We start from the raw sequence: 22,031 nt of genomic DNA, 5'->3' as shown, positions 1-22,031 counted from the left end.
TAAGTGGGGTGCATGGGGAATACTGGGCTGTAGGTTATTCAGTGCTGGAGGCTGTGTTGAGGTTCTTTTTTTTTTTTTCTTTTTTTTTTCCTGCTTTCTGAGCCCTTGAAGAAGGGGGCCCACACTACCAAGTCTCAGAAATTAAAAGGTGGGTCATTGCTACTACAATATGTAGACCCATTCTAGCAAAACGTCCAACTGTTAGTATGACAATGTTATCCATTTTGTCTATGTCTGATATCTACAAGGCAGAAAAAAACAAATGTCCTCTTCACTGCGAAATTATAAATCATATAAACATTGTTTAAACTTTGTGCTATTATTGTGCATCTATGAATAAATATGGACATTGATTGGGTTTTTTTGTGTGGTTTTTTTTTTGCCTAAATGCATACTAAACTTCCCCACTCATTCACACAAAGACAATTCGACATCCTTACTCCCCAAAAATCAAATCTATATGAAAACAAAAATCCTTCTGCTTCTCTATTAAGAGTAATAACGAAGACATGTTTGTCACATTTTCTAAAAAAACAAGTTTCACCTTGCCTGAACATTGAATTCACATGAAGCAATAACACCCGACATAATACGACAACCGATGCAACCCCTAGAATATATAATGCATTCCCATTAAGCCTAATAAAAATTATTAATGGTGAAGACAGAGGGATCGGGCTTAGACTTGGGCTACACTAATCGAGAACGAGTTCTCACGGACTTGTCTTCTTTTTGGGAAATACGGGACTCGTAAACCCCCCCCCCCCCCCTCGGAAGCGAAGACGATGCCGCGCGGAGAACAACGTAAACAATCTCCAGATATACGGCTGCGGGTGTGAGCTTTGCCTTGAACTCCTAACGTTATACTCTCCCCGCTGTATTCAAAGTAGCTGCAGCGGCGAGATGCATCACAAGCAGGCAACGCAGCAGCCAGTTCTCACGTGCGGCGGCAACACTGTCAACACTGTCAACACCGTCAACACCGAGCGAGCAAACAACGCGAGCAGCGTCTCGCACGCTTTCGAAGCTGATCGCAAAAACACATAAAAAAAAAAAAAACGGACGTAACCTCAAAGCGGAACACAGCCATTTGATCGCGTCACTCGCTGCAACGTCAGGTTTACTCACCCGATGGTGCTTTCTAACTTCGATGGAGAGGGGGGGGGTGGGAAATAAATTGCAGCTCAACGTAGCTACTCCGGGTACAGAAGCGCAGACCGTCTGTTTCCACGCCGGAGTTGCAGCTTTCTCTTTCTCACTCTCTCTCTCTCTCTATCTCTCTCCCCACTTTCTCTCTCTCTCTCTCTCTCTCTCTCTCTCTCTCTCTCTCTCTAACACACATACAGGATCACACCCTGTCTCACACAAGTCCTCTCCTCAAAAACTCACTCAGCTGTATGAGGGGAGATTAATGCCACAAGAGAAAGGAGTCCATTAGCAGGAGGAAAGTGTTTCGAGTGAAGCTCTGAGCTGAATGGATTCCTCAAACAACTTTTTTTTTTATGCTCGGCGTCTGATAAATAATGAAAAACAACTGCGCATCTTCTCTAAGAGAAGTCAAACCTAAAATTGCATGCAAAAAAAAAAAGAAAAAAGTGGGCTTGTTTGCTTCCAAGGACAGAAGGGTTTGTTTCTTTTCTTTTTGATGGATTCCAGTGAAACTCATCGGAGCCTTACAAGTTCAAGTTCAATCTTTTTTCTTCTTTTTTTTGAGTGAATTTGTCTAAGAAAAGTGATAATACTTTGTCATTTAAAAATGTCTAGAGTAGAAGAATGTGTTTTTCTTTTCTTTTCTTTTTTTTTTTTTTTTTTTTTTACAGATTTTCAGTCTTTCAGATTACTAAATGTTCTTTTCTAATTTGATGGGAAAGTGCACTTTACAATGAGTGTGGTGTAAAAAAAATAAAACGATTTTGAGGGAAACGCATCATGATTGGTGCTCAAAATGGGTCGATACTAACTGGCTCGCGGTACTGGCACTTTCACATTTTACTCTTCGGTGTACCATAACTTTTTCTTGCGCTCCAGAACTTCTCGCAAATTGCCCTTATACGCTTTTTGGATGGTGTTAGATAGGATTAGCGGGAGGGAAGCACTGCTGCGATTGGTTGTTACATTGAAGGAGGATTAAGGTTGAGGACCTTCTCTCCGGCTCAAATCAAGCACCATGTTCCGTTCTCACTGTGTTGTTTTTTTTTTTTTTTTCTGTTGGCAGTTAGTCTAAGTAAGTTTACAATAACCTTACAGAAGTGTTGGAAGGACACAAAGACAATTAGCAGACAGACGATGACACAACAGAGCTTTGAAGGTCAAATCCTACAAAACCTAGAACTAAATGCAGGCCGGGAGCAGCAAGTTATCGTTAGTGTCACTTCTAGCAGTGAGGAGCTTGTTGATGTAAAGTTAGCCTCAGCAAAAACACCTGCAGATACAATCCAGAATATACTGTCAGTTTGTCAACATCTTATTCATTATGATTAACAATGTTGTTTGTCCTCCAAAACATGTTGAGTGCTTGCCAAATCTATGCTATGATTAAATAGTCAATCACATAATACAACCGAATTATATGCTGTTTCTAAGAAAGTCTTCAGAGTTTTCAGACGGCTCAAGTTACCTTTGGCCGCCCAAATGCCATTACTTCCTGTATCTATTTAAACTTAAAAGTCCTTGTTTCGAATTAAAAGCACACCAGCATACCGTACACATTTGAGCCATATACAAGATTTGGAAATAGTCGTGTTACTCAAGTGGAAATCTTTGTCTCTTTGAATAAGTAAATGATGTTGGGGACATCAGCAATATCTCCTAGTATCTTTTAGTCACTCTAGAATTTCAAAATGTAATACCTAATGATTTGCTGATAACAGACAATAAAAACCAATAAAAACGTCAAATAAATACAGGATGAGTGGTATTGGACCCTAATGACCACTTTATGATGTTCACAGAATTTTTCTTGACCCTGGTTATCACTCATATCCTTTCCTAAGTTCTACACGTCTGTATTTGTCTGTCTGTCTCTTCTGACCTTTCTCAGCAGCACTGACATGTCAAAATCAGCATTTCACACTGCTTATGTCAGAATCTCCTGCACAACCATTCACATTCCCAAGCAACAATAAAGGAAGTTTAGTATGGTAAGATAGTATTACATTGACTGAAAAGATAGCAGACATAAAGAAAAACAGGATGTTTCTCTTAGGGATTGTAAAGCACATTGTTTATTGAACAGCTTATATTTTAATTGTTCCAACTGTAGTTTTCTAGTTGAGAGTTAAGCATTTTTCAACCATGTTTATTTACCACTGTACACTATACTTGCCCCCGCTGCCACAGTAAAATCCCACTTTTCTTTCATGATATTGATGGAAAATGAATATGAGTGTGCTTTGTTAACATATGTTCTCATGCTTAGGGAACAAAACTAAATAGACCATGTGAACCCCACAGCGATAATGGAAAGTAAATATCAGCAAAGTAGCATGACGGGACAGTTTGTGGCCGGTCAAGTAAGATACAGAAAACACAGAGGAAACTACCCTCCATCAAATCCCTGAAAATTACAAACCCGGTTTACCATATCGTTAAATAGCTACTTATTGTAAGATGACACATTTTTCTATTCTTTAAACAAAATCAAATATTCAGTTTACACACCGTATTTTCCTGCAGGCCAGAATGAGCTACACACTTTAATGAAGCATACTGAGGACTGAATCAACCAGAAATTTATGCAAACAATTTTTAAAAAAAATCATGTTTAAGGTCAAATAAATAAAAAATATGGCACTGAGTAAAGAAAATAAATGTCTGCCTGTGCTATGCAATTGTCAAGATATGTCAGTCCACATAGCAAGAAGAAGTATGTAAATATACAAATACACTATATGTATTGTGTTGCACATTTTATTTATTATGATTATAATTTAGGGCCAATTTTGTCATCCATAAATTCAAGACCACTTTCTCTTTCTCTCTCTCTCTTAAGTGCCTTACTGTTTCAAATTCCATATTAGGAAATGTTGACTTTTGTTTTGAAAGTGGTAACATATCTGCAACCAGTAACCGGTAGAAAATGAAAAATTCACAAACAATTACAAAATTCAAATAACGGATCAAATCAAAGGCAGCAGCTTAAACCATCAATTCAGTCATTCAGCTCAGCAACTAACACAAGCACACTGCAATTTGTTTTTGCATATTCTGATATTTCAATATTCTTTGTGAAATAGTTTTAAAATATTTGGACAGAAAAGAAAGCAACAACAAACTATAACAAATCTGACAGTAATTTGATAGACTTTTGAAGATTTAGTAACTGCTTATCAGATTACTAAATGTTATTATAGCTACAAAAACATAAACACTAACAAACATCAATGCCTGCTTAGAAAATAGTTGCCAATATCCTTCTCTCGCATTTATATAGTATGGGTATGAATATATATATATATATTTTATTTTTTTTCAAACATCTCTGTTACTGTCTGGTGATAATGAGTGATCTGTAATTTAACACGGTAAAACTGAAAATGTGATGATCTCACCACTTTCATGCTTTTTTGTAACATGGTTAAAATCAAGGTTATAAAATAAAGGCTTGGAATACAGAGTCCTGTGCATTAAAAAAAAGTGTAGCTTTGGTGATACACAAAAGTAGTACTCATACACTGCACCATTTGGCAGTAAAACGGTCCTACCTTTGGCTGCATGCATGAGCACATAAAATCAAGGTAATAATCAACTAATCAGATGTTTTCCATCACAAATTGGCCAAAACTGAGAACAAACATTGTTAACTGCAAGTTGCATTGCTTCTCCTGGTAGGAGGAACCACCACCACGCAGAAATGAGTATTGCTTGAGTTGCATAGTCACATGAACTAACTGTTTTTTCACCTTCCCTCCTCACCAAGATAAAACATATGGCCAAAAAAAAGGTGTGAAAAGAGTCCAAGCTTCATATCTTCAATGTGTGAGCATGTTTCTTGCAAAGAGGTTTGTCCTTCTTTGAAAAGAAGGCCTGGCCCTCCAGCGTGGTGCAGCACACCTGTAGAAAGCCCAACACACACAAATAAACACAACAACAAAAAGAGGTTATCAAACATGATTCTGTATCTTATTAGAAATTATGATAAAAATGTCAGAACTGTGTCTATCACATTGCTGTTAGAGACTCTAGTGCTGAGTGTGCGCCAAACAAACCATTTTGCAAAAGCTTGGGCTACAAAATTACTTATATGAAATGGAAATTGTTGGACTTTAATGTAAAATATTTATATTTTTTTTTATTGGTGACTATTTTTGCAATACAAATTCTACAGACAAGGCAATCAGATCAAACTAAATAGTTGTTTGGAACACTCTGTCTGGCTCTGTGTTGAGATTGTATTTGTGTCTGTTTCATCTGGATGCAGTCAAGAGATGACCAAGCCAAATGCATAAAAGTCTCTCAATTGTTCAAGTGTGGGAAACAAACTGGACTGGATGGTCTGAATTGACAGTGATGCGTGTCAGTGACCTTCACTTACAGCACAAACAAAGCAGGTGTCATGCCAGGTGTAACCAAGGGCCTCCAGGAATTTGTCTCCAGCCTCGATGGGGAACTCACAGCCATGGCAGCCAGTCCCAAACAAATTGTAAAAGTCTTTTTAAAGATAAAGAAGAAGACATTAGATATATTTACATACATTATTTATTACGTTATTATGGTGCGACCCAAACAAACTTGAGATCATAGAGAGTGCAGTGGACAAAGTGTGTGATTGAGAACAATTACAATAGACCCGATCATTTTACTGATAACCCTTTAAACATTACTGTGATTGTAATAAAAACAGAAGTCTGTTTGCAACAGAGAGCTACTTATGTCTTTCCATCCACATAGTGTTTTTCCTGAGACAGTATTGACCATTCTTAGTCAATGTGTCCACTCAGCCCGCTATACAGTCATCTGATCATCATATAATACCCATGGTTGTAGTCTTGATCACTTAAGTGGGCATTCACAAGCCTACAGGGAGTAGTGTGTCTCACATCAGAAAAAGGCTGACAGAGAGTACACATAACACATGCTTGTTCGACTGTTGTTTCCAAGTGGTAGTTATAGCTAAATGTATAGCAGAATTCACCACAGTCCACTGCTTCACACCAGTCTGGTTTCTGTAATTCACCATGAAACTGGTTTTAGGACTTAATAAATTATAATAAATCCATCCTTAGCTATACCCACTTAGAGCCTTTCCTGCTAACATTGGGGGAGAGGCAGGGTATGTTCTACACGTCGCCCTCAATCATACCATTTATTCTCACATTCACACCTAAAAGCAATATAGAGTTACTGAGTGCAGTGCTAACCACTGCACCACCATACTGCCAAATTACTGATTAATATTAAATTATTAAATCAATAAATCAGGTAACATTATTAGTCAATAACTAATAGGTTGGATTTGGCTTGAATATAATCATTCATTCCATAAACTGACAACAATGATATTGTATATCTAAAATGGTCAAGATAAATATTACTAAAGATTGTGAAAAATATGACCCATATTTTTTTATATTTTTTTCATAGACAGTAGCTATATGCTATTAGATAACTCAGTTTAACTGATTTATTAATTATATTTAGATTTATTTATTTTTTGACAACAAATGGTATGATCTTGGTTACCATGAGCAGTTTATTTGCAGAGGTTAAAGGTCTGATATATGTCCACACACCTGTGGCCCTAACTGACACTTTCAAGTATTGGGGATGACCCATCATATCTCACCTTGTTCACAGTATGGTTCTCCATCCTCCAGGTGGAAGGTGTTGTTTCTGATTGGTTTCTGACAGCAAGCACAGAGAAAGCAGTAGACATGCCACGTCTGTTTGAGGGCATTTATCACCTCCTGGGTACAAAGGCAAACAATGTGGTGAGTTGGAGACCTCAGTTTGTTTTGACGTGCACTGCTCTCGTTCTGTGTGTCAGTCATAGTAACTGGAAAGCTAGATCCGCTTTACCAGAAAGTGAAGAGGACACATACCCCCATGTTAGTTTCCTTGAGTGCATCATTTGTAACACTGCAGCCTATGTCATTTGTAAAGAAAATAACCTTTTTTCTTCTTTTTTTTTTATCATGAATCCTTGCTGGGTCAGAATGGACAAATGCATCAGTGTTACCTACAATCTGTCCTTTTCTCATGTCACACTTCAATATTACTTTTTTTTCTTGTGGGGCCACATGACCCAGCTTAGAATAGACATACTGACTTCTTTCCCACCCTTAAACTGTGAGAACAAGACAGGACAGAGAATCAATGGAAAGTTGGTGGGCTGGAGTAAAATGAAGGATTAGGAGAGAGGGAGTGAGAAAACGGGTTAATAAGAAGCCATAAGCTGGTTGAAAATGTGTGAGAAATAGAGGGTTGAAAGGGATTGAGCCTAAAGAGGCTAGAACACGTGAGGGATGAATGTCAGAGCTGCCATGAGAGCACAGATTTCAGCTTCCTGACACTCTGGGTTCAAGCTACACCTGCAGCCTCAAGGCCTCTAAGCCTAATTCTCCTAACACCCCAACCTATACTGCATTCCTGAGTTGCAGTGGTGGTCACCATAGATATTTCTCTACACCTACAACTTTCCTGCGCTGGTCTTCTTAAAGCTACCAGCAGCAACCTTTTTAAAAGTGACCCTTAAATAGTGGCACCATCTGTACATGTTATGCCCCTTTACTATTTGGTCTCAAATTGATAACAATATGTGTAACAAAGTAAATGCAGTCCAGATGAAAGAGTTCCTTTGTAGTTTACTTTAATATATATTCAGGCCTGACAGCTATTAGAATCTACAAGCAACTTTATTTATTGTGCTGTATTGTTATAGTATTGGCTAACAAGTTTCTTTATGCATCCAGTTGCCCACTTCAAACCCCTCAACATCCTGGTGTCCTATTTTGAAAAAAAATACAAGGTAGTGAAGATTAAGAATTACAGATACAGTGTGGTATATTTAGTTGCAGAAAGTTAAAGCCCCACATAGACTAACATGCACAAAATGCTGCATACTGTTTCATCTTTCCTGAGCACAAAATAGAAAAAAAAATATTACAGAAAAATGGGGAAAACAAAAAAACAGAAATTAAGTCAAAGGCTAACACGCTTGCAATTGAATACCACAGCAGAGTGCTATCGCCTTTGGTCTTCAAACAACAGGTGGTGGAGTTCAAAAACAAAAGGCGCACACATGTCAAGGCCATCTGCACAGTAAGTGACTGTGTTACTCGTTTAAAATCTGTATAGACTAATGGGTAAATATGAAGACTAGCAAAGCCTTCATCCTTCTCTACATTTATATTGCACTGCTCCCTCTGTTGTCACACACCAACTCACCCCCAGTATCTTGGCCTGGCAGCGGCTGCATGTTGGAGCGAAGAACTCTTCATAGCAGTGTTCACAGTAGACGGATCCCTGTTCTTCCACAAAGCCGACATCTGCCAGGGACGTACGGCAGTGGGCGCAGTTAAATTCCTCCTTATGCCATGATTTCCCCATTGCTACCAAAAATGGCCCTCTGAAAAAAATAGACAACAGAGACAATAGGATAGGTAGGAAAGGTATATATTGGTAAATAATGAACCCATATGAGAAATCGGAATTACTTGTAATCTCACCCCGTCATAAATGCATGTATAAGTGCAAAGTACTACACAGCTCAGCTTTGTCATTTATTCACTTATGGTTTACATATTTGCCCTCTAGTGGCTATTTGTACATCTGATAGGCCATATTACAGATGTACAAATAGCCCACAGAGGGCAAATATGTAAACCATAAATTAATAAATGAATGAATTCTAGTGCAACATTTATTCACTCTCAAAATAAATTTGTCAAACCTTCTACCAATTACAACTCAACAAAAATACGTTTGGCTCCCTCTCCTCTCTTCCCTCTTTAAAAGAGCCGCTTCATTGAATATTATGATTTATTCCTGATTTTTGAATTCCTTCTGATGTGATTTCTTTAACATACACAGAAAACTGATTATAATGTTTAAAATGTTCGATAATTTAGTCTTGTGTGGTGATGATTATATGTGGTGGTTTCATACAAGGCCTAAAACCTCAAAATAAGAGCCAGTTTAATGATAATGTATTGAGAAGGGCTTCAAGTGATTAACTTGAGAATTTTTTTTCCTCTTTAATCAATTAATACATTTTAATTAAGCAAAACAGTTATTACACCATCAAAATAGTTGTTTATAAAATTTCTGTCTATTAACTAACTGACTAATTATTTTAGCACTCCATTCAAGTCACAAGTTGCTACAGAAACAAGGAAAACATTTTAGAAATGTGACCATCATCCTCTGCTTCCACTCGGACAGCACCATGGCCCTGTCCACTTTGATGATTAGGTAAAGTGGGAAAACAACAGAGACTAATTTACTCCACACAATAGCTGTGCTTATCTGAGCTTACTCTGATAGCAGCCCAAGCTGGCATCCATTAGCATATGAGCAGCCTATCCTAAGTGATATGTAATCTTAGTTGACACAATCTGGGAGATAACGCTCGGGTCAAGGCAGTCAGCTACCGGACAAGAGGATCGGTAAACAGCAGAGAGGAAGAGGATGAGAGTTGCTATAGTGATGTGTTCTTGTGTGCCACTCTGAATGGATTTAAACAACTTGTATGTGGACTTTTCTAGTGTAAATGTGATGTTTTTGAGACTTTGTACAGTTGGAAAATCACATTTATGTTGCCTCCTCTATTTCATAAAGTCTTAAGACAAAAGTCAGTGATGCCTTATTCATCAGATCTAACTCCACATCCCCTATGTATGCAGAGCCGGCCTTACCTATGTTTCAACCGTTTCGAATGAAACGGGCCCCGGTGCACCAGGGGGCCCCCAATTGTCATGCAAGAATTGATAACTCACCGGGCAACAGCGATGATCCATTTTAAAACGACATACTTCCTGTGGTGGAATTTGGCTCATGGTGTGTCCTGGCTGTGCAGTTTGAGTGATGAATTGTTTTTATTACTTTAATCCTTTGATAATTTACCTTGACATATAGCGCCAATACTGACACCTTACTGTCCGTTATGATTGATTATTACCACACTTACTATGTTATTGCAACCAGCAGAGCTAACTAGCTAACTTTGACGGCTATATATTTACCATCCCACCTTGTACACTTATGGTTTTAAGTCACAATTTATTTTGTGTAGGCTATCTGAATTTGTCTTTGTTGAAACATTCCAGCATTACATTTTTTTTCAAAAAAATTAAGATAATTTCTAACAATCACCAACTTGGTTGCTTTCATCTTATAGTTTTCGAAGGAAGCCCGGTCTGGGCTTCTGAAACGGGCCCTAAGATGCTTTGGGCTGTCCCTGTATGTATGACATCTTGAGTGTAACTTTTACTGTCTGTGTTTAAACATCACATTCTAAATTCTTACTTTTAAACATTACCTTTGCATTGGAGACGAGTTTCAATTGATCCCTGTGTGCAACAGATATCATCCCACAGTGTAATCAACTGCAGGTGCAACTTAATTCCCTTAACCCTTATCGTTACTACAGTTAGATATATACTAGTTCTACAGTTTCATACACAGATTGCTTACTCGAGATGGCTTCAAATTAATTCATTTAAGTACCTCAACGGGGCACTGAATGATTAAGGATCGGACATATTTCCTTTCCCATTCCTAATTTGTTTGAGTATAAATTGATGTGTGAGCAGCCAAGTCGAAGACATCACCTGTTTTTTGATTACCCTTGTGCAAGCAGTATATGGGCATGATATGATGGAACTAAACGCCATGCATGTGCACTGTTTCTTTCACAGCTATAACTATAAATGGTCATGACAGTCTCTGACAGAGCCCATGCATTCTCCATTCATAACATTCCCACACTGCTCATGAATGTTACTTGTACAAGGATACTTGTACAAGGATCACATATTCTCTGTAATCCTTCCAATGCATGGGTCATTTTTATGATACTATTAAAAATTTCAGCACTTACATAAATCCGATTAAGTCACATATTGAAATCATAATTCTTTTGTGAAGCTTGGTCTTTATCAAACACACAAAAACAGGGTTCCTGTCTTAGCTTTCACACAATCACAGACTGAAACCTACCAGACCCTAGTCAGTCAGCTCAGTAATTATGAATCACAGTCACATGCTCTTGCTGTTACTTCCACTATTTTGCAGATGTGCATGGACAGACAAACTAAACCTTTTTAGAGCATCCATCAGCTTTTGGAAGTCATGGTACTTCTCTCCAGCTGCTTCAGTCACAGCTGGAGAACATTTTCAAAGAGTGTGTGCACATGTGAGATCTTCTGGTTTAGCCAGTTGGAAATTTGGCCAAGAAAACGAATGCATATAGGCACATGGTAAGGCAATTGAGGGAACACTGACTGCTACTGGGTCGTAATACATAATAAGAATAGTATTCTTTGCTATTCAGGGTGCATGAAGTAAAACTGAAAACAGAATTGATCATAATTCATAATCCAGCATACTGTTATCAAATAACATATTGCATACCTCAAGTTCCTGGTGGTCTGCAGTGTAAAAGTGCTTTTTGAAAAAAAACTGTTTAAGGAATACCAGGGAACTGAGAGCTTAATGGCAATAAATGAATACATTACATAGGATGTTATATATTGTATGCATTTAGGGATTAATTGAGATGCCTGGTTAAAAACAGAACAAAAAAATATATACAGACAGTCCACAAATACATTCTTTATTATATTTGTCCCTCACCTTATGACCATGTTGCAGTGGGCGCACATAGGTGTGCGAGTCCCAGCTGGTATATGTTCTGCCATCTGGACCAGGGTGTCTTCATCTTTAGGGTGGGGCTGAGGAACAGGACGGGGTGGGACTGGCCCGCTTGACACACTTGCACTGTCGTTACCCTTCATACCAAAAGATGGGGTGAGCAAACCAGTCTTTGGGCCATAAACTGCAAAAGGTAGAAGAGACATGAAAGGCTGTAATGGTTAAGAAACAAAGAAGGATCGATAAAAGAAAGGAGGAATAGATGTAAACACAAAAATAAAGCACGTACAGCATCACAAATGGTGTGTGTCTGTGTTTTCTTCCCAGTTTTGTAAGTTATTTGACCTTGACCCTCTTTGACGATACACCCAGCAAGTGTCATGGTGGTGCACGCAGCTGGCTGACTACTGTTGTCACAGCTATAGATTCTCCCCATCAATCTTCAGCAACACACTAAATATTTCAACGTTCAACAGATTCCTATAGTGTATGTGCGTACACACACACGAACACACACAACCACATAAAGACCACCAAGACATTCCCTCTGCTAAAACCCAGACACCTGGCTAAACATGTAGCTTGGCCTTTGATCTCCACACTACATTTGGAACTTGGCTTTAGCATTACATGTTATGTTTAAGTGTGTCTGCTGGGCAAGACACATGGCTGGGTTTTGAAATAATATAGGGGGTAGTAGGGTTTTCATTCTGGAACCAAATCATCATGAAAAACAGAGAGCTTAAGTTTAAATGTTTGTTTGACAGTCGTAGATGAAGCTAAAAGAGACACGAGATGAAAGGTTTTGCATCCCAAGAAGGCGATTGTGTAGCTAAAAGTTCATACGATAGAAATTTGTTACATGAAAGGAAAAGTTTAAGGTCAAGCTATTTTAAACAGTTTGATGTTTCAGCCTGTTAGTAATCATGCTAGATTACACTTCGTAAGGTTGCATGTTAAAGGTGAAGCTACTGAAAGAATAAGAAGAGCAGGAAAGTGAACGGTGCAATAGTGTGTGTCTGTGTTTTCAAATTTTAAACATGAGAAAATTGTTTTATGACTGGCATTGGCAACAAGCCAGTTGCTGAACGCCTCGTTTCCTTAACTGCAACTCAAGATTCAAAATGGGCTTGCTGCTGCTGGGGCGCTATATGGCCAACAGTATATTTTCACGAGCCTGGGTCCCTGGGTAAGTGACTACATTTACAACTTTTGCTGAGCAGCAGTTACATCAGGGAAATAAGTGGAGGACAGGACGTGTTAAAAGACTGGGTGGGGTATAGAGGCTTATGTTTATAGTCATGTCCAAAGAGAAAAAAACGTGTTCACAAATAAATAGATAATAACATACATACTGTACATAAATGTAGATGATAACCAGGACAATGCACAGATCTAACATAAAGTCTCAGAATCTATAGGCCGAGTGTGGAGTATGGGCATTAAACTGAAGCTCTGGGCCTTGGCCTTAAAATTCAATTCATACCTCCCGACAGGTCCCTTTAATAAATATTATTTTTCTGACAGAGTAGATCTGCTGCACGTGTGACTGAGCAAGGCGCCACAGGCAGAACTGGGCCTTCTCGCCTGTTTAATGGCCTTCCCCAGCGGAAAAACATGAGAAAAGGAAAAGAAAGTCTGCAATTACCTATTTCACAACATATGTCACGCTTCAACCATGGAAAATAAGCCTCTTTCCCCTTGCTAACGGGCTGTAACAACATTCAATCCAACAGCCGTAAATCAGTTTCACACAATGCCAGGATTGGGAACCAAAAAAATTTTGTGAGAAGAAATATCACTTTTTTAGCTGCAGGGGGGAATAAATTAATCAATCAAAAAGCATATTTAAAAGAAGATTTAGCTATTTCTAAATAAGAGGTTATTTTTAGGATTCTATTTGGAGAAGTCTGCTTTTGGGTATGCATACATTCCCTGTGATTTATATGCTAAGAAAACAGTTCAGGCACCTCAGTCTGATTATACTCCGCTAGTTAATTTCGTAAAGAAAATACCACAAATGCCTACAGTAAAAACAACTCTCACACAGGGACATACAGATATACTTTTGTTAGATTTGGCAGCAGATTTAATGTGCTGTCCAAAAGATTTCATGCAGCCATGGCAAGATGAGTAAAATATGTTTTTCGGTCAGTGAAATTAATGTATTATGTTTACTATACACTTTAAAATGTGTTCATTTTATTTTTAAAACAGTTAACAGGAGACAAATTGTCCCTTGCTACCAGGTCCATAAATCATATTTTAAACAGGGTGTAAAAATGCCAGCTGGCAATAATTGTAATAATTGTATCACATGTGGACAGGAGAGAGCACACAAAGTGCTTACCATGGGTTTTAGCAGGTCCTTTGATCATAGTCTTCACAGCTGCAGACTCATGGGTGTTGAGTTCAGGTTCATCACTCTCTTCACTGTGCAAGGGAAACATAAATGATATGTGATTCACTTAATACGGGTAGTAATCAAATTCCCATTAAAACTGTACACCAGAATACATTGCTCTCACATATCCAATACTAAACAAACTCTAACTGCTTTACTTAAATTACAGTTATACAAGATACATATTCCTACTTTGTATTTGCATCCCGCTCAGTCAGAGTGAAGTCCCATACAACACTGACATAGCTGATTATATTTGTGTTTGTACAGTATAGTTCGTGTCTTAGTTTACTTGTTATTTATTATCTTATTATCTCTTGCAAATATTATTTTACTCATAGCTGACTAAAAATAAGACGAATAAATGGAAAAAAATAAAACAATACCAGCACGGCCAATTTTCTCAAGTTCCTGTCAAAATACAGAAAGACAGACTCCAGACCACCTACCTGCTGACAGAGCAGAGACGGTATGGTACCAACCAAAACACAAAACGCTGTTACAGCCAAAACAGTACAGTGCTTGACTTCATGGTACACTTCCTCCCTGTCAGTACAGTATGCACAAATATGTTGCCCATGTGCCACATTCATTGCAGAACAAAGTCCAGGCGACAGGACTGATGATGGATAAGAGACAAATAGGTTTGCCCAGCACTAATAATACAGCACACTCCTTCAAAAGTGATGCCAGAATATTAATTTAAATGACTCAGATGAGAGAGACTGACCACATCGGAGTGAAATATGGCATGTAGTAATGTGAAAAAGTAGCTCTTCCAGATGGACAGTGAACAGATGTCAGACTACCAGTATTAATGCAGAAGGGGAGACAAAGATCTGGTAGTACAATGCAGAATATGACCATATTTGTTCGAGTCATTCTATATTCTTACAACCAATGTATATACAGTACAGGTAAACACGGTTGCATCCATCCATTTTTAAACATTTAGATACTTGAGGTCATGGAGACAAACTGAATGGGTGCCCAAGGCAACATTGGCAGTCAATGCTCATGGACCCATAGAAATAAAACAAAATTTCATATTTGGGTCAAAGGATAAGTCATTTTAAGAGGCACTGTAGTAAAATTTTGCGGTGATCACATTAAAAACTATGTCAGAACAATAATTCATATGGTGAAATACAGAAAATGACCATAATGGACCAGGGGTATTTCTCATTATACAATACAGATAAGCTGGGCATAGAACTCCGATGGGTTTTTAGTCAATATTTGGTAAACATCGCTGTGGTAGCACACAATGACACATTTTATCTCTGAAGAAAAGTAAACATATAATATCTGTGACATTGTTTTGAGTACTTGCCCAAAGTTTCAGAGGGCAGCAGATATTTGCTGAGGGTAACTTATTCTTTTCGAGGGTCACACAGTCCTTCTTGGTTCAAAACATTTTCTTGTAATGCAAACACGTGTCTTTGAGCAAAATACTCCCACGTGACGGAACATTTTCTTTACTTGCCGTAGATGTTTTTCAGAGCACAATGCTCTTACTAGGACAAACACGGTGCCAAATCTACATGTAAGGCAACACCTGCTGTCTTTGTCTAAGAAAAGTATTTGTAGGACACGTTTCCATTAGATAAATTTAAGTTCTCATCAATTAAGGTTTTATTAATCAATTGTCCATAACTGTCCATAACATCTGTAATTATAAAAGTTCCTTCACATGATGTGCAATTATTATCACATAGATGATAAATAAAACATATAAACAAATGAGGGAAGTACATAGTTTGAGAGGTTTTCTTTTTTTATTGGACTATTGAGCAATAGAGCAATGAAATATTTTTGTAGATTTGGTTTGAACTTCAGTTTATTTTTCTGGTTAGGTTCATGTTTTACAGACAAAACAAATTTGTCCTGCTATCGTAGTGGAACGGAGCAAAACGTCTCAGCTCCTCAATCAAATGTTACCACAAGGCCTCAAGCTCACCACTTCCTTTTGAAATGATGCAAAAATGAATAACCTCTCTATAATATCAAGTGTGTGTGTGTGTGTGTGTGTGTGTGTGTGTGTGTGTGTGTGTGTGTGTGTGTGTGTGTGTGTGTGTGTGTGTGTGTGTGTGTTTTTAAGTATGTGTATATTCGTGAGTGCCAGCTTAGTTGCTTGGGTGGGCCAACAATCTCTCCCCAGACGTATTACAACCATAATGCAGATTTATAGTCGATGCCAACAGTTGGATCACTGCTGTCTTCCCCTTGTGCCTGGCTGTTAGGGGACTCATGAGACAAGTGTTATGGCAACTGCAGTCATAGTTACATTGAGTTGAGTGAGTGAGAAAGAAACAAAAAACAGAGAGAGAGAGAGAGAGAGAGAGTGACAAAGACTGTAAGAGGTGAACAGATAGGCGGAGAGAGACAGAGAAGATAGAGGCGGAATGTTGCACCTCTGTTGAGAAATTTCATTGAACACACACTTCATTTAAAGAGATGGGACATTTGTAAGATTAAATGAACTCTGGAGAGTAGGGGTTCACCATACAGGGTGACTTCTAAAATCATCGATTCAGACTCTCTTAATGAGTGCTTAAACTGTGTAACTGTGGACTCTAGTGGTTGTGGGATATGTAAGAGATATGAGAGGAAAGGAAAAGATACTTTACATTTACCTAAATACATAGACAGCACTGACTGGAGAGGATAAGAAAAGGTCCCCCTCTTCTGCGGCAGACTGATGCCAAGACACCCTTTGGTGCAAAAAGATAAAATCACAAAAATTGGGATGATGAATAAGGCTCAGAAACTAATACATGCAGTAAACCCAAAAATGTGCCAGAGATCGCAGTTAGGTGGCTGTTGAAAATGGTATTCCCATCTCTGTTACATTAAAAAAGATTTATACTCTGAAAATGTGCATTTCAACTGAATAAATAAATGGTTAAAAATGCATCTGATTAGTATATGCATTGGTAAACACTGGACATACAAGCTACATTGCAAAGCCAATGATTGTGATAAATGCACCCAGTGGACTGTTGCGTTAGCATTGATTCTAGCTAATCAGCCTATACTCAGTCCTACTCTCTACAGGAAAGAGACTGTCAGGCTGCTGAGCATCTGTCTTCATTCTCATTATCAGTTTATCATTTTGTATGTCATGTGTTTGACAGAAGGAGCCCTTGGATATGGTTTATGTATCTACAGCCAAAGATAAAACTGAAAGTAGTATCATCCTGTCTGCAGCTAGTTGGCACCGTCGGCCAACAAGCTGCATTTCCATGAGATCCCTTTTAGATGTTCAATACTGTGAAAAATGTTGTATAGACCAACAGTACCTCCACTCCTTCACTGCTTGTAGCCCTGAACATTTTTACTTTAATTACTGTACATTAATTTGCTCCAAGCGAACTAGGGATGCAAAATTCGGATTACTGGGTGGGTGCTGAATTTACTGCTCTATTTGTGTGTTCCCTCTGCGTATTCGGAAGTGTGTGATCATCTGTTATAGCCTTACTGTGGACACAAGTTGGAGTATAAGTATATAAGTTTGGAGGATATTTTGTTAGCAGACAGTAGACAGCTAATCGCTATAATAGAGAAAGGAATTATAACTTGCACGAAAGGTCCAATGCCTGACCAGGACGCCCCACAGATTTATTGTTTCTTATAAATTTAATCAGGGTCTGACCACCTGCACATTCATCTTGGGACTGCGTAGGAGGTTCTGACACCCAGGTCGCAAACAAGTGTCTAAAGTAACCATGAAGGTAAGAAAGAAGGGAAATTAAGCAAGTAAATAAGTAAGAAATCTGCTAATAAACGAAACGCATTTCCTTCTATATGGAGACAGAAACAAGAACATCAGCGGGCATCAGATTATCAGGCAGAATGGTCCTGAAAAGAACAGGACAGACCTCATCCTCATCATGCTGTTAGGCTCTTAAACTCTGTTTAAAGACTATAGGGCCATCAATTTAAATTATCTTGGCCAACAAGCGAACAACATCCATTCACATTAGCTATGGTAATTGGCTAACAACAGGTGACAAATAGAGCAGGAAATAAGATGCTCCCCAGTCCTTCATTCATTAGAACCAATTACAGTGCAGCTCGTTAATATTCTCCACCAATCAGGCCAATTACATGTGAACCTGACTGTATTCTGCAAGACTGATTGGTTTTATGCAGAGCTCTGCTGTTTGTTTCTGGTTCAATAGTAGCTAGTTAGATTGCTGACCATCTGGACGCACTGGGCTGCATATGAACCTCGTCAACTGCGAGGGATAATTAAAGAGGGACTGGAGGAAGGAGGGACAGTAATAGATTTGTTTCCTCTTTTTTTATCTGTCTTTCTCTCCTGGTCTATTCTGTGTTCTACTGTTTTTGTGCAACCTTGAACAATTCACTTATTATCACTATCGGTGGCCTTTATTTACATCTCTGCTGTTCTTCCTGTGTTTGTGTTATCTGAGGTCTATTGTCAGCATCATTCACTGCCGAATACTGACACTTTTTGTTTGCTGGTATTTAGAGATAATGAGGAAAAAGTGTGTATTTAAGTCCCCCCAAGTGTTTACACATGTAAAGCAACCCCTTGTGTACTGTAGCTCCAACAAGAACTTGTATTACCCATCTAATAAATGTGTTGGTTTCGTTTGAACGTTGGACACATGGCCATTAACATAGCTGACTGCTGTCCAGCAGCTCTCTCCACCACACGACAGATGGTCAATAATTTAACACTGTGGATATTCTTTGGATCAAATTTAGTCCCCACACACTATACCATCCATGCGTGTGCATTCACACTCAAGCAGTGACAAAGACATCCATCCACGCAGACACCCACTCAAACTCTTTCACACAATCACGCACACGCACATACTTTTCATACTTCACGGTTTAACTGTGTACAGTTGTGTCCACTAACCATTGACTGATTTCTGTGAGATGCTGCCAAGTTGTTTCACAGTGACCACAGAATGTCAGAGCTGGTATGAACTGTCGCCACAGAGACATATGTACCGTGTCTTTTGGTGTTGGCACAGCTTGAATAAACACGGCTTTTTCACAGCCATTAAAGGCATGTTCAGTGAATACCACAGCCTTGTTTATGCTGTGGGTTAAAAATAATTACACTTCTGAACATCGTTTTATAAAATATTTCTTATACTAGTAAAATGATTGTCGGATGAGTATAAATAACCCGACTTTCCTCTCGGGCCCTACGGAGCAACAAATAAAATATATTTTTCAATCTTAAAATCATCTTCCATGTGCTAATTTGATTTGTTCGCAATCAGCCGATACGTAAGTGAGAGCTATTATTGTGAGGCTGCATGCATCATTAAAAAGTAGAAAGAATCTTCACATGTTATATCTCACAATTTATGAATGAGATGATTACATCACTCTTTTTTTGGGTGCAGACCTGGACAAAACAATATTTAATAGATTTTAAACAAAACTAATAATTGCAATATAAATGCATAACATTGTGTTCCAATGAAGTAGGGCAAAACCTCTATTTGAGGTGGCATTTCTTTGATCTGTACAGTAAAAGCTAGTTTTGTCCTGGTCTGCTCTGTCTACCTCTTGTTCTTTGGCAGATGCAGCTCACTGACGCTACGATGCTTCTTCTTCTTCTTCTTCTTCTTCAAGCGTTGTAGTGGAGCTTTAGTGATCGGAGAGATGAGAAGGGCATCCAATAAGGATTGAGACATGGCCTTCTCAGGAGGCCAATGATTGCTCGGATTGGTTGCTCTGACCAGGTCAGGCCACGATGAGGAAAACAAAAGACAGAGGATGAAAGGGAAATTCCCTATTGACCCACAAAATTTATGCCAGTGTCTTTATTTTTCCCGACACCAATAAATCTCTAGATCTGAAATTATTACTTGTTTAACTGATTGATCAGTCCGCATCAAACAATCAATTGACGAAAAAATTAATTTAGACAATTGACTGGGGTAATTTTTTCCAGCAAAAAAACAGTTTCTCTAAAGTGAATATATACTCAGTTAACTCAACATTTTTGAGATTCAGTGTATTGCTACCAACATGGTTGTTAGATGTATTAATACTGAAAATAATTGTTGGCTGCAGACAAAAAAATGAAAGGGTCTCTCTACAACACTGGAACCAGAAGATGTAGGATGGAGAACCTGAAAAACTCATGTTTTTGTTTTTAAAAAAGAAAATATATAAACAGAATTTTGATTATCCAGCCTCAGAGATGATAATGGAACCAAGATACTAATGGTCAGATATTACCAAAAAAAAAAAAAAAAAAAAATGACAGAGATAAAGAAGAGAAAATGGTTTGAGAAGTAGTCAGTCAATGCATAAAGCAAGAGGTTGTTGACAGGGAATACATGAGATACCAAAATAATCATTTCAGGGTGATGCACACAAAAACTAACACTGCCACACTCCATTTACCTTCCTGGTACTGGACTACAGCACACAGCTCGAGTGTGTTGTGCAGACTGTCTGGGGGCACTGGGAGTGAGGGGAGGGGGGCGGGGGGCTGCTCTGGGCAGGAAGTCCAGAGGACTTGACAGGAGCACTCTGCTGTTTACACACACACACACACACACACACACACACACACACACACACACACACACACACACACACACACACACACACACACACACACACACACGTATGCACCCATATACAGTAAGACAATGGCACAAGGCAGAAGCACCAGTGATATTAATTGACTTCACACAAAATATTGAAAAGAAGCCAACATTGTTTAGGTGAGTGTTGCAGCTTGGTGTTACATTACTATCAATAGACTATCAATAGAGGATGAATGTGAACTAATTTGTAGATAGTGCAACAGTTACAGAAAATCCCCATAGCCTTGTACCTGACTGATTTTGTAGAGAGTATTTGATGAGGAAGCAGTTTTTGAGATAGACCAGTATTGAATTGAACTGGGGGACTGGGAGGACAGACAGAGGAAAGACAGCACAGATTGGAAAAATACTTGAAACAAATAAAAAAAAAGTTGACCTCAAGTGAATTATGTTTCAGAATTGTGGTGCAGCACCTGTGTTGAGGTGACAGATCAAACTGAGTTTGTGCTGTCTTAAGATACTTAGTAGGGTTATTTAATACAGTATATGGCAATCACCACCAGCATGTCTGGTCACACAGTAACTGAACTCTACATTTTCTGAGTCGATGCTGTCCTCTAGTGTTCTTACATTGGAACTGCTAGACCAGGAAAAATACAGAAGAAAAACGGGACATGATCATTTTGATTACAAAGTCTTTTTTAACTATGACGAGAGTTTTAATTAAACTTTCCAGGCTCAATGTACCTTTCAGGAGTGAGCAGTTGAAAGCTTGGTGGAGCAGTAACATCTGAACCAGGTGGTCTATGGAAAGGTAATGGACCAGAGGAGGCCCTTGAAGGCTGACTATGAGCTGGTAAAGAGCTCCTAGGACATGAGGAGTGTGCTCCTACTGTTTGGCTAGGTAAACCACTAAAAACAGATAAACAGGATGGTGGAACCTGTGTTTCAACACGAGTTGGGCTATGTAGCGATTAGGACATGTTGGCTGCCAAAAAGACTGCATCAAGAGAAGTGTCATTTAGCTTTTGGGCATCTGAAAAGCTATGAAAGCTGTGAAATGATGGCATTTGGTTTAGCAATGAGCCATTGTATCCTAAAGGCACCAGCATCGGAGCTAATGGACACTTCATGTTGAATGTTGGGTGTATTTGGCTAAACATGTCAGCGGCATTTGAAAATGACACTGGAATGGCTACTAGACACAGCTGTGTTGCAGATGATACACTGTTCTCTCGATTTTGGCTGTTTAAGAGGCT

At 38.6% G+C, this 22,031-nt stretch overlaps 2 protein-coding genes across 7 annotated transcripts in view; both read right to left on the bottom strand.

The window, feature by feature from the left end:
- Window positions 1-1,282, bottom strand: part of bmpr1ba (bone morphogenetic protein receptor, type IBa) — a 62,723-nt gene extending 61,441 nt beyond the window's left edge. Inside the window, exon 1 of the mRNA XM_069139186.1 lies at window positions 1,129-1,282. The gene's annotated coding sequence lies outside the window, so the exon portion shown is untranslated. The remainder of the gene's footprint in view (window positions 1-1,128) is intronic.
- Window positions 1,283-4,376: 3,094 nt separating this feature from the next.
- pdlim5a (PDZ and LIM domain 5a) overlaps window positions 4,377-22,031 on the bottom strand; it is a 68,837-nt gene continuing 51,182 nt past the window's right edge. For all 6 annotated transcript variants that reach the window (XM_069138279.1, XM_069138277.1, XM_069138280.1 and 3 more), the window contains 6 exons: window positions 14,162-14,244; window positions 11,794-11,995; window positions 8,386-8,566; window positions 6,785-6,905; window positions 5,534-5,649; window positions 4,377-5,052 (listed from right to left, as the gene is read on the bottom strand). In XM_069138279.1, the coding sequence (XP_068994380.1) occupies window positions 4,963-5,052; window positions 5,534-5,649; window positions 6,785-6,905; window positions 8,386-8,566; window positions 11,794-11,995; window positions 14,162-14,244 (793 nt within the window). In that variant the 3' untranslated portion in view covers window positions 4,377-4,962. The remainder of the gene's footprint in view (window positions 5,053-5,533; window positions 5,650-6,784; window positions 6,906-8,385; window positions 8,567-11,793; window positions 11,996-14,161; window positions 14,245-22,031) is intronic.

Source organism: Embiotoca jacksoni, unplaced genomic scaffold, assembly GCF_022577435.1.
Source record: "Embiotoca jacksoni isolate LCO1_2020_lvr unplaced genomic scaffold, fEmbJac1.0.p SCAF_8, whole genome shotgun sequence".
Lineage (NCBI taxonomy): Eukaryota > Metazoa > Chordata > Actinopteri > Embiotocidae > Embiotoca > Embiotoca jacksoni.
This window is presented reverse-complemented; position numbering and strand designations above follow the sequence as displayed.